Here is a 13,184-nt window from a genome sequence, read left to right as displayed (position 1 = left end):
GAAAAATAAATAAAGCAAAAAGTTGAAGCAGGAAGTCCAGTAACACAGCAACTCAATGGAGATGGAAAGTGAAAGCAGATCCTTGTTTTGGAAAGAGACTGAACCACGTACAAAGCTGAGCAAAGAGAAGCTGAAATGTTTGTTATTTGTCGTTATAGTTATATTCATATAGTTGTTGCCATGCACTTCTTACTTTCCATGTTTCCATCGTCTATCCACCCCCACCTCCACCCCCACCCCCACCCAACCACCTTTTGCTGCAGAAATGCTGTTTTGGAGGATTTGCTTGAGGGGGGGACACCCAAACCTTTAAAGACAGGCACCACCATAGCAGGAGTGGTGTTCAAGGTAAGTATTAGTGGTATAAGTACTAGTAATAATAATAATAAATACAGCCGCAGGCAGCGATACACAGGGTGGGGTTTCGTCGTGTTAGGTAGGTATTACAGTTTTCCGGGTTCTCTGAAACGCAGCAGGATTTTCTGAGTTTCCATTGAACGCTGCATCGTCCCCCCAGTCTGTCGTCTCCTGGTTGCTCGTCTCGTGGAGCAACCACTATGAGGTCCACACAGAGCAACCCTCCCAATATGCATGAGCACCCAGAGAGGGAAACCACACTTATATAACATGGTTCATGACGTCACAAAGCGCCTCGCTTCACTAAGTAATCAAACTATGCCAGAATTCTTCAACTTCCAGAAAATTTGCAACGGTTTTTCACTAATTCCTGCTACAAGAAGAAGAAGAAACAGTCTTTATTTATCACGCAACACACCACACTATAACACATGCTTGCACACACACACACGCTTTTTTTGATGGTGGCCGGTGAAATGGATTCTCTGCTTTTGACCCATCCTGGCTTGTCCTTCCTCCGGGGGCACAGCCAGGAGCATACGTGGACGCGCCCGGGGACCAGGTGATAATTGTCCATCGCTGGTCAGACGATGATAGGTGCATGTTTTTGAGGGGGGTCCTTACTGACGTGAGGTGGAGGAAACCCCATGTGAGCACGGGGAGAACATGCAAACTCCACACAGAAAGGCTCCTATTTGGGGGATAACCCACCGGAGCACGGTGCCAGCAGCGCCCCAGGCGGGAATCGAATCCAGGACCTTCTTGCTGTGAGGCAGCAGTGCAATGCACTGCGCCACCGTGCCACCCGAATGTAGATTGATGTGGATAAAACAATAGAACACCTAACGTGGGATCAGCGATTGTCGTGTTCTAGACACTTTTTTCAAAACACAGAGAAGATAAACAAAAAAAATTAAATCCCAGCGAATTTTCATGTGTTTTGTAAAACGCAGCACGAGTTACAGTTTTCCAAGTTACCTTTAAACGCAGCATCGGCTCAAGTCGTCTGTCTACGTGTCGCAAGTGGCTGCATGGGAACGAGTCCGAGAGACGACGCTCGGACTTCTACAACTTAGGATGATGACGTCACAAAGCGCCCCGCCCCCTACTAATCAAGTCCTCTCAACACTCTTCTACTTCCGGTAAAATGACCAATGTTTTCCACTCATTTCACCAGCGACACCTCGACCTTGTCCGTGCGTACTGCGATTGTCGTGTTCCAGATACTTTTAGCCCGAAAAACACAAAGTAAGAAGAAAATTCCCAACAATAACAATAGGAATGGGCTTGACCCCTGATAATAATAATAATAATAATAATAATAATAATAATAATAATAATAATAACAATAATCACAATAATAATAATAACAATAATAATAGTATTAATAATATTATTAATAATAATAATAATAATAATAATAATAATAATAATAATAATAATAACTTCCTCCCAAAGTGCTCTACATTCATAGAAGGCAAAGTAAATATTCTCCTCAATTTCAGTTGTGGGTCATCAGTTTAGGGCGTGGCGTTAAAGGAGTCACAGCCGTTCACAATCTAGATGCTGTGCATGAGGTCACGTCCCTGTTTTGTGCCACGTCGTGACGTCAACGGACAAATTCTATCTTTTGGCTTCAGTTTGTTCTTCGCCCAAATCATTTTTTCTCAGACGTGCGTGAGAAGACACGGACGCAGATCCATCCCCGCCCAAGAAAAGTCATAGAAGCATGTACGGAGCATGAAACGGCGAAAGGTTCGATTCCCAAGAGCGGTGGGGACTGGACTGAACACTGTTCTGGTTGTTGTTTTGAAACATGAAGCATCTTGAGGATGATGATGCTGCTGCTTTCAGGAACACAGAGCAGGAGTTTGCTCCGTTTCTAATGAATACGTCCGTAAAGGAAGGATTTGAACACTGCTGAGACAGCCGGGGAGGACACGGCACAAAAGGGTGAAAAGCCATCGCACTGTTTGTTTCGGGAGATTCATTTCATGGACAGGAAGTGCTGCGGGGTTTGGACGGAGCAGATGTTTGTTTCCACCTCAGCTGCGTTGGAGCTCTGGTGCTGAGGCTCCGTGGTGTGTGTTGCTCCAGAGCGGCGTGGTGCTGGGAGCGGACACCAGAGCCACATCCAGTGAGGTGGTCGCCAACAAGACCTGCACCAAGATCCACCACATCACCCCCAATATATAGTGAGTGCAGAGAGAAACCTTCCTCCTCCTCCTCCTCTTCCTCTTCTTCCTCCTCTTCCTCCTCTTCCTCCCCTTCCTCCTCTTCCTCCTCTTCCTCCCCTTCCTCCTCTTCCTCCCCTCCCTCCTCTTCCTCCCCTTCCTCCTCTTCCTCCTCTTCCTCCCCTCCCTCCTCTTCCTCCTCTTCCTCCTCTTCCTCCTCTTCCTCCCCTCCCTCCTCTTCCTCCCCTTCCTCATCTTCCTCCTCTTCCTCCAGGCCCACACCTTTCTCGTTCTTTCCTTCCACCAGAGCTTCACTCTTTTCTTTTGTGCGCCCTCCTCCCTTTCCATCCTAATTCCACAGACGTTATTGGCCCCAAAGAGTCAAGGAGTCCATACAATCTGTAAAAGGCTTCAAGTCAAAAGGAGCAACTCCAGAGCATCCAATCAAACTGAACAGAACAAACACTGATTCAAACGTCAATGTGAAATGAACCAATCAGAGACGTTGTCTGTGGAGCATGTCTGACTTCTCTCTGTGGGTTACAGAACTGAGATGTTGTCCCTGCCTTCCCCTCTCTGTCTCTCTGTCTCTCTGTCTGTCTGTCTGTCTCTATCTGTCTGTCTGTCTCTCTCTCTCTCTGTCTGTCTCTCTCTCTCTGTCTCTGTCTGTCTCTCTCTCTCTGTCTCTGTCTGTCTCTCTCTGTCTCTGTCTGTCTCTATCTGTCTCTGTCTGTCTCTGTCTGTCTGTTTGTCTGTCTGTCTGTCTCTAGCTGCTGTGGAGCAGGTACTGCAGCAGACACCCAGAAGACCACAGACCTTCTCTCCTCCAATCTCTCCATCTTCTCCCTGAACAGCGGCAGGAAGCCCCGTGTGCTCATGGCCGTCAACATTCTACAGGACATGCTCTACAGGTGTGTGTGTGTGTGTGTGTGTGTGTGTGTGTGTGTGTGTGTGTGTGTGTGTGTGTGTGTGTGTGTGTGTGTGTGTGTGTGTGTGTGTGTGCATAGATGATACCAGCTTCTTGGTAAATATGGGTGGGTGCCAGTGGGTTTGAACCTGTACTATTTGTAGGAAATGAAGTAATTATGAAATTGAAACTCTGTATTTGTATTTGTGTTTTTTAATGGTTAAAACCTGTTCAAAACAAATATTCTTGCCACTCACTTGGATTGAACCACTGTAAATGTACAGGAAGATGTTATCACTCGCTGGGCATTGCTGCCTGTCACACCTCCTCCGGTGCCCATGGGTCAGCTGCAGGGTCATCAGCCAGAAACCACCATTCACCAACGTTTCGCTCCTTTAATTCTGGAGCGTCTCCTGGTGGAGCAGTGACAGGGATGTCTCCCTGTCACCCCCTGCAGCTGATAGTTGTTCTCCCCTGCGGCTGTTGTCTGGGGTTAGGTGTTCTTTCCCCAACACCTATCCTTCCCCCTTTCTTAGCCTCCTCTGCCAGGTCCTTTGTTGCCCTCTATAGCCTCCCTCCGGTCACTCCTGCATCTCTCAAGAGGCGTGTGGTTGACAACCCCAAAAACCCTCGGCATCCGACCTCCACTGGGTAGATGGTAGCCTTCCAGCCAGCCTCCCGGCACTCAGCAGCCAGCTCTCAATACTTGGCCTTCTTACATTCGAAGGCGGCCTCAATCCCCTCCTCCAGTGGTACTGTGAGCTCGATGAGGTGCACAGATCTTGCCTTGGTTGACCACACAACTATGTCTGGTCGGAGAGATGTGGTGGGGATCTCTGTGGGGAACCGGAGCTGCCTGTCGAGGTCAACCCTCATGTTCCACTCCTGGTCGGGGGAGAAGGGCCTTGATGTTTCTGTTGGCCTGGTATTTCTCCTTACCCCTCCTTCTGAGACAAAGCTGGTGTGGTCCTCTGCTGACAGTGGTTCTTTGTTACCCTGTCGACACACCTCCAGCACTTCGGCTAGTTTTCTCAGGACCTGGTCGTGGCGCCATCTGTAGCGCCCCTGTGAAAGCGCGATCTTGCAGCCTGATAAGATGTGCTAGACGCTTGCGTTGGGGGCATTGCAGAGTGAGCAGCATTCTTCGTTCCCAAACCACTGGTGAAGGTTCTGAGGACAGGGAAGCCTGTCGTAGGTTGAGCGAATGAGGAAGCTGAGTCTTGCCTGTGGAATCTTCTACAGGTTTGACCAACTGATGTTCCGGTTAACAACTCCCTCCCAGGTTGTCCAGCTTCCTTGACGGCCCTGCGACACAGCCTTGATCTTGTAGCAATCTTCCTCCATCCTCGTCACCTCTGCCACCACCATCTCCTTCCTCTCCTTACGGTTGACCTTGGACCAGGAGCGTGGCGCCTCTCCCCATCCTAGCCCTGCTCTTCCTGTCTGGACTCTGCCCACGATCTCCCGGTGTTCCCGACAGCTTGGTCAACTCCCGACAGCTTGGTCAACCTCGGTTTGGGCATTCCACTTACGGCCGGTTGGAACCTTGGCGTTTGCGTTCCTTACCGACTGGTCTGTGGACTCTCTTAGCTCGAGAACCAGTCTGGTCTTCTCCTGCATGTAGCCCAAACTTATGGACTGCAGTGGCAACTGCAGTGTGTTCTTCCCGAAGAGACCGGTTTCAGATAGGCACCGTGGCAGCCCCAACCACTTTCGGATGAATTAATTGGCTTTTCCATCCATCTTACTTGCGGTCTCACTCATTTTCAGGGGCCACATTACCCTCGTGTAGAGTGTGAACTGGTGGCACCAGACCTTATACTTCCCAGGAAGTTGGCTTCTACTGGTTTTCTACTTCATATACCCTAGTATATGGAAGCATTTGAAGTGTTGCTCCTGATGCTGCTTGTTGGTGTGAATAAAATAATTTTATGTACTGCACCGTCAGGTACAGAGGCCAGATAGGGGCTCACCTCATCCTGGGAGGGGTGGACTGCACTGGACACCACCTGTACACAGTGGGGCCGCACGGCAGCATGAGCAAGGTGCCCTACCTCGCAATGGGTAAGTCATTTCGCATCATCAGTCAATTTAGCACATTTTTCGGTTAAAGGAATGGGTTTCCCCATCACAGACTATTGCAAGTTATTTTTCAGCTTGCATTGATGAAATAAGTCTTTTTTTTTTTGTCGAACATTCCAAAAAAATTGGAAGTAACTTTTTCGAGGGGAAGCAGAGCTTTGATGCTCTGAGAGAAGACATTTCAAGACACTTTTTGTTATTCTAGGAAAACAGGAATACAGATAACTTTCCTCCTTTTCCTCTTGATGATAGATAGGTAGACAGACGGACAGACAGACAGACAGATAGACAGATAGATAGATAGACAAATAGATAAATAGATAGATAGATAGATAGACAGATCATGTTTCTGTTTTCACGCTGAACACGGTGTTGTGCAGGTTCTGGTGACTTGGCGGCTCTGGGGATTCTGGAGGACAGATTCAAACCTGACATGGAGGTACAGAGTGGTGCACAAGTCCATTGGAGGCTGTCATTATAATTATAAATTAACATAATTTATAATATCTGTCTGTCTAACTGTCTGTCTGTCTGTCTGTCTGTCCACCCGCCTCCCTCCCTCCTCTTTGGTTTTCCCAGCTGGAGGAGGCCCAGTTATTGGTGCGTGACTCCATCCATGCAGGCATCATGAGTGACTTGGGTTCGGGAAACAACATTGACATGTGTGTGATCACGGCGCAGGGGGTGGAGTACATCCGACCGTACCAGGAATCCGAGTACAGCGACCAGAGGTGACGCTCCTTGGCTTTAACCACACTCCAAGAGAGGCCACTGGCTCCAGCAAGTGCAAACATTCTTTGCCGCCTGTTCACACCTACTTACCATGTGACCCATGGCAGATTCTGCTGTTTAAAGCCGTAACAAAAACACCTAAAATCAACCTTGGTCCTGGCCAAGTCAAATAATAAATCTATTTCAGTTTTCTTTTGATCACACCAAAATGTATGAATCACGCTCCTTTGGCTTGAGCCTTCGTCCTCCATCACTTGACCTTTGAACCACTGCAAATAAAGTTCAGCTTGAACTGTTGCCACCTGCACACATCAGGATGACGTCTATGAATCCATCTATGATCTGTGCGTTTAGACAGAAGTGGCATGAGCTGATGTGTTTTGTTCATGTTGAGACGTTCATAATACATATCCCATCTGTGTCACGTGGAAAAACATCCCAATCGGGTCATTTCAGTGAGTTGTTCAAAGTTACTCTGTCACCATCCTCCTTGCCTGCCTTGACTGCCTGTCTGTCTGTCTGTCTCTCTCAAGCCCTCTCTAGCTCCCCCTGTCTGTCTCTAGCTCCCTCTGTCTGTGTCTGGTGTCATTTCATTTCCCTGTCACTGCACACCTTTCCCCAGGCAGTGATCTCACCACCCGTCTCCACCTTCCTCATTCTCTTGTCGCAGCATGTATCGCAGCACATGTCGCAGCACGTCCTTTCCACGTCCCTGCCTGTTTCCCTGTGTGTGCGCCCTGAACTGTGAGTTCCTGTTTCTCCGCCGGCTCCTCTGCTCCTGGTCCCTGATTCTGGTTTCCCTGCCTGGTCGTGAGTCCCTGTCTTCCCTGTCACGAGTCCCTGCCGGTCCTGATCCCCCGTCTGTTGCCTGTTCTGGATTCCCTGTGTCTTCTCAATAAACCCCCCTCAAAACTCCTTAAACCCTGTGTCTTGCAGTTGGGTTCCTCCTCTTGACCACCTCTTAACAAACTCAGATGAAACGTGACGTGTCGTGTGGAGCGAGTTGTGGGGAATTCTCCTCAAGATGCTTTAAAACCCTTTCTGCAAATTGTTTGTCATCAGAGTATCTGTTATTTCTCCCTAACTCTCTGGCAGGCGGAGGAAATACAAGCACCACCCAGGCACAACAGGCGTTTTGGAGGAGGAAGTCGTCCCCCTGAAGCTTGAGGTTGTGGAGGAGACGGTGCAGCGGATGGATACGCTCTGAGCCGCACGGCACTGCGGGGAAAGCAACACATTTAGCTGAGAAAAGGAGAAGAGGAAGCATCCAAATGAACTTTTTTATTATTATCACTGTTTTTATTATTTTCCTCATTCATTTTTTGAAGACATTGCAAAGATGTTTTTAAGATGTAAATCACATTTCTATTAGATGTTGAATGTGGATTTGAACATGTGACTACATATAAATAAACTGTTCAACTATTGAATCAAATATTTTTTGCGTCCAACCCTGTGTTTAAAACATCCTGTACGCCTTTATTGGAAAACAAGAATAGACATAAACATCACGCACTGATGGTGACAACCATATCCAAACAACACAACACCCTCTGAATTAAACACTGAATAAATAACTTACATTTTTTTAAATACACACAAAATAAAAAATGGCTAGAAAGTAAAGGAGTAAAGAAAATGTCTACCTAGACACTGATGACGACACAGTGTTTTAAACCTCCTATTGGTTAATACTGTTAAAGCCGCACCTTTCATACGCAACACGTCACTAACACCAGGCAACCACACAGTAATAAAACATGAATATTATTATAAAAAGCACACAAGCTGAATTCAATTGGTAAAAAAAAAATAATATTATATTGATTTTCAGTTTTGGATCAACAATTTATACCGCAATGTTGAATATGTTTATTTTATTGGTGGCTGATGTTTTCGGATTGTAATGTATTTAAATAAAAAACAACAACAACTAATAATAATAATAATAATAATAATAATAATAATAATATACCATCCAATTCTAAGTAAATTGTCAATCTAACTGTCAATATAAATCCGTGATCAGATTACTTTCACTTTCGATTTCTTGGGTGAAATTTGGGACGTTTGGTTGCCAGGCAGTGTTTTCTGTCATATCTTTGTATTTCATTGTTGTAACCATGGCCCTTTTCCAAGTAAGCGGTTATAACCTTTATTCCAAGCTCGGTGGGCGGATGATGGACCGACCCAGTCACTACAGCTTCGGCACCAAAAGCCCAGAGTTTGCTGTTCCTTTGGGTGTGGACGTGAGTCTCATTTCACAAGGTTTTCCTTTTTGTTTGGTTTGTTTTTGTCATAAGAAGCTGAGTCGTTTGGAGCGTCAGAGCGTCCAGCTCCAGACGCGTCCGTTCAGTCGTTTTTACGCGTCTGTTGGTTCAAAGCAGGGGTGTCAAAGCTAGGGCCCGCGGGCCTCTTTGGGTGCCAGCAGGGGGCTCGAATCCGGCCCGCGGGGATTAATGGAGAGAAGGGGAAAATATTTGTATAATTATTTATAATTTTATATATGTTTTAATAGTTATAGTAAGGGCTGGGTATTGTTTAAAATGTACAGTACCAGTACCAATACCAGTACCTTAAAGTGATACCGATACCAATACAGTACTTCATTCATACCTTTTTTCTCTACTACACTCATCATGTGAATGGAAGCATTCAGTGTAAAATGCCACCACTCCTCCCCCTCCAAATTATTTTTACAGTAATAACATTTTGAAAGTTCAAATGATTGAAATATTTATGAAATAACTGAACCAAACTGTATAATGTAGTATTTGGGCAGTGTCGTTTGAAAAAACATCCAGTACAGGAGGAATGATGACAAGGAGGAAAACCTCTTCCACTGTTCATATGGACACCTGACTGTTGTTTTAAGATGAACCCATCCTTTAACACACTGTTGTAGCTGCTGCTGCGGTAGTGAGCCAACCACACGTCTCATTCCATGGAAGAAGGCTTGTGGTGATTGGCTGAGAGCAAAACCACACAAATAGTCTTTTTTTCTTCGATCTGGGGGCAAAAAGGATGGAATGCAGGTATCGTTTGACTGGAGAAGTTTCCATACTACTTGCTCTTGGGTTATTTCGGTCAATACCTTCAAGGTGTTGAGCACCAATACCCAGCCCTAGTTATAGTTGTGTGTAATTAGTACAGATCCATCTGACTCAGTGTCTGTTGAGTTGAGGTGATGGTGTTGCCAAAGCCTCGTCCACGAAAGTGAAAGTAATCTGATCACGGATTTATATTGACAGTTAGATTGACAATTTACTTAGAATTGGATGGCATAAGCCACTTTTATTATTATTATTATTATTATTATTATTATTAATTTTTGTTTCTTTATTCGAATATATTATAATCCGAAAACATCAGCCACCAATAAAATAAACATATTCTAAAGCCTAATTGTTTCAAGGGTGAAGGACGATGAAAAGATGTATCAGCTATCACTACCCTGACTCAGCTCCATCTCAAATCGCTGCCAAATCTGCCTCCAGAATCACCTCATGTGGCCCCAGCTTTAAATGAAAGGAAGCGCTTGAGGAAAAAAGCTGTCATTTCATACGCTTGGTTCCAATGACCCTGTCAGCGTCTCGGTGGGCTGCATCGCTCATGCACACATGCTGGCACAGACCTCCCATCACCGTTCAAAGGGATGAGGTCACATTTTGGCAGATTCGGCCCCAAACGGCCCGTTGGCCTCGTCGTGGATTGTGCGTGCGGTGGCCACGTGGGTGTGTGAGCGGCTCTTTTAAACGTCATATTCTGCTTTTACCCGCACCACCGACTGAACCATCGTCGATCCTCATTGGGGTTATGACAGACTCCAGTAAATCCCCTTTGTCCCCCTCTATTGCAGCCGTCCGGGCTCCTCAAGTCCTGCAACAGAGACGGGGTGTGCATCCACCTCCACCACGGAACCACCACCCTGGCCTTCATGTTCAAACACGGGGTCATTGTGGCTGTGGACTCCAGAGCCTCAGCTGGCAGTTACATCGGTACCAGCACAGTACTCAGACCTTTTACTTCAGTAAAAGTACAAATACCCTGTCGCAAAAAGAAAGTACCACATTGCTCCTAAATGTACTTAAAGTATTCACAGTAATAGTACTGGTCATATCCAGTGCTCTGATATAACAGAGCGGATATATAACCTAAAATAAAAGTGCTACTGAACCTTTTTTTCTGCAGGTGATGCTCATGCGGATCCTGAATACAAGTGATGATAAAACAGGATAGATGATGTCATAATCATGTACAAGGATATGAGGCTAAATCATTATATTATTGAAAGTCTCTGAAGTGATGATACTTCAATAAATACAGATACAGTACTTGCCACACAACGGTCAGTAGTTGTTGTAATTGTCCCTTTCTACTGAGCATCCTCTAAAACACATCATGTCAGTATGTGTGAGCTCCTGATGTTGTTTATTTATGACTTATTATCTGTTTCAATGCAATTACTTTGACTTTTGGCCCCTTTGTCTTCAGGAGGTTGAACAGCAAACCCCCAAATTAAAAATAAACACTTAGACACTTCCAATAGTTTGCAGATAAACTGCTCTAAGGTGTAATAACCCCGGTGTCTCTGCAGCTTCGCAGGAGGTGAATAAAGTGATAGAGATTAACCCTTTCCTGCTGGGAACCATGTCTGGCAGCGCCGCCGACTGTCAGTACTGGGAGAGGCTGCTGGCCAAAGAATGCAGGTCAGCCTGTCTGTCTGCCTGTCTGTCTGCCTGTCTGTCTGCATTTCTGTCCATCCGTCCGTCTGTCCCGTCTCCATCCTGGCTTTGCCTGTTTTCCACCTCGGGAGGCGTGTCCGTCTAAAATGTGTAAAGTGTGTGAAATGTGTCAGACTGTACAAACTCAGGAACAAGCAAAGGATCTCGGTGGCTGCGGCGTCCAAGCTGCTGTCCAACATGATGCAGCGCTACAGGGGAATGGGCCTCTCCATCGGCAGCATGATCTGTGGCTGGGACCAGCAGGTGCTCCTTGTTGTGTTTGTATGCAGAGTGCACGTGAGGGGTGCAGCGTGGGCTGAGGCACATTCAGTGACGGTCAAATAGAAATAATTTGGAGCGACACCCAAGCAAGCAATAAGCTTAAAGAAGACCTCGTAGAATATGCCCTGTGCCTTTTTGTCTGTTTCTCACTCTTTCACATTGAAACGTTCTGTTTCCTTGTGGGTTGAAGAGACCAAAGTGCAGTTAAAACAGCGTCTTTTTCTGATCTGCCACAGTGTTTAGTATGGGATGGAAGGGTTTGTTCACACGGCGGCCGACAGTTGAACCTCTGCCTCCAGGGTCCCACCAAAAACAGAGGCAGCGTTTTCAGCGTCGCCCAAGCCAGATCTCTAGCACCAAATCAAAGTAAACGCTTGCAACCAACTGCACTGAACTGCGCTTCCTTCCCAGGGCCCCGGGCTTTATTACGTGGACGACAACGGGACGCGCCTGTCCGGTCGCATGTTTTCCACCGGCTGCGGAAACAGCTACGCCTACGGTGTGGTGGACAGCGGGTACCGGGAGGACATGACGGTGGAGGAGGCGTACGAGCTCGGCCGCAGGGCCATCGCGCACGCCACTCACCGGGACGCCTACTCCGGAGGAGTGGTCAACAGTGAGTTGGCTCCCAATGCTACACAACGTGGTGCTGGTTTTTTGTCTGGAGCGTCTCACTCGTGGCGTCTTTTAGGTTTTATCATTTGACAACAACAAATAACAAGGAATAAACAAAACAAAGCTGACAGTGCAGAGTCCAAGGTTGTTGATAGATTTACTACTAATCTCTATTCTTTGTCATCGTTTTGGCTGCTGGCAGCTATAGAAATTCTTGAATTGGCAAAATTATAATTGTGATTTATTGCTCAGTTTGTGCTGAAAAAATGGTTCCATGCATTGGAGTTAAGATTATTTAGGTGCTAAAGGCAAAAATGAATGTAGAGCAAAACGGCCAAAAACAACCAAAGACTCCAGTGACCTGATAAGAAATTATTAGAATTTATGCATTTTCTTAGAAAGATTTTCAATGTCTTAATGAATTATTTTAATTTCCCAGAAATATATTTTTAAATAAAAGCCTGTTTTAAGGTTTAAGTTTGGCTTCAAGACCCTGTCAAACAAATAAACACTCAGAGACAAGGTCAATCTCCCATGGTGGATTGCACCTGTTACAGTAGCAGGACTCTGTTTGAACAGGGTTTGTTGGGTGATTGTCATTATTATTATTATTATTATTATTATTATTATTATTATTATTATTTAGACACAGGGGAGGTGGTTCTGACAATATCATGCATGACTCCTCTCGTTTTTTAAAGCTTTAAAGTCATTCTGGATTATTCTAACGTGTTTAAAGTGATTCTACCAAGGTCAGTTGAATGTTGACGTGAAGTGTCTGTACGACGCCATTTTGAGTGTTTGAGTAAGATGTAATGTAAATAAAGACATTTTACGTGTGTGTGTGTGTGTGTGTGTGTGTGTGTGTGTGTGTGTGTGTGTGTGTGTGCAGTGTATCACATGCAGGAGGACGGCTGGGTAAAGGTGTGTAAGGAGGACGTCTCAGAGCTGATCCATCGCTACAGGAAGGGCATGTTCTGAATATGAGCCCAGAAGAACATCTGTCGTCCATTTACTGACATTTATTACAGGTTCAAGAAAAAAGATGAGAAGACCTAAGGATTGAAGTGAAATCAATAAACGAGTTATTTGAGTAATTTGACCAAAAATGTCACTCTGGCATAATGTGCGTTGTGGATAATTGTGTTGTCTGTACCGTTACGGTTACTCTTCATTTATATGCTTCAGCTCATATTTGGAAATAAAGACTGCTGCCTGAAGCTTTCATGGTGTGTGACCAATACGTGTGGGGAGTGGGACCCAAACTGCATAGACACAGAATTTCCACAAACAGAACAAAACTTGTCAAGC

At 45.7% G+C, this 13,184-nt stretch overlaps 3 protein-coding genes across 3 annotated transcripts in view; all 3 read left to right on the top strand.

Annotated features, from left to right (window-relative positions):
- LOC307228932 (teneurin-3) overlaps positions 1 to 13,184 on the top strand; it is a gene marked incomplete at its 5' end in the record, with an annotated part of 375,882 nt that overhangs the window by 109,291 nt on the left and 253,407 nt on the right. The gene's annotated exons all lie outside the window — the stretch shown is intronic.
- LOC307228998 (proteasome subunit beta type-7-like) lies at positions 181 to 7,506 on the top strand (the record flags this gene model as incomplete). The annotated part of the gene is made up of 7 exons (XM_079998871.1): positions 181 to 348; positions 2,455 to 2,552; positions 3,302 to 3,442; positions 5,387 to 5,502; positions 5,901 to 5,959; positions 6,100 to 6,251; positions 7,348 to 7,506. 7 exons carry the CDS (start codon positions 181 to 183, stop codon positions 7,457 to 7,459), a joined length of 846 nt encoding a protein of 281 aa, XP_079854997.1. The 3' UTR covers positions 7,460 to 7,506.
- On the top strand, positions 8,319 to 12,905 carry LOC307228934 (proteasome subunit beta type-8-like). The gene is made up of 6 exons (XM_079998786.1): positions 8,319 to 8,501; positions 10,112 to 10,250; positions 10,850 to 10,961; positions 11,111 to 11,240; positions 11,670 to 11,874; positions 12,766 to 12,905. The coding sequence occupies exons 1-6, from the start codon at positions 8,376 to 8,378 to the stop codon at positions 12,852 to 12,854; spliced, it is 801 nt and encodes a 266-aa protein (XP_079854912.1). The 5' UTR covers positions 8,319 to 8,375; the 3' UTR covers positions 12,855 to 12,905.

Source organism: Zeus faber (assembly GCF_960531495.2).
Source record: "Zeus faber genome assembly, chromosome: 4".
NCBI classification, from domain to species: Eukaryota; Metazoa; Chordata; class Actinopteri; order Zeiformes; family Zeidae; genus Zeus; species Zeus faber.
This window is presented reverse-complemented; position numbering and strand designations above follow the sequence as displayed.

What these genes read in the sequence shown, in the direction of transcription:
- LOC307228934 (XM_079998786.1), top strand. Translation starts at nt 8,376, where the DNA reads ATGGCCCTTTTCCAAGTAAGCGGTTATAACCTTTATTCCAAGCTCGGT. An exon ending in CTCAGCTGGCAGTTACATCG is followed by an intron (nt 10,251 to 10,849) that starts GTACCAGCACAG and finishes GTGTCTCTGCAG; the next exon opens with CTTCGCAGGAGGTGAATAAA. An exon ending in CTGCTGGCCAAAGAATGCAG is followed by an intron (nt 10,962 to 11,110) that starts GTCAGCCTGTCT and finishes GAAATGTGTCAG; the next exon opens with ACTGTACAAACTCAGGAACA.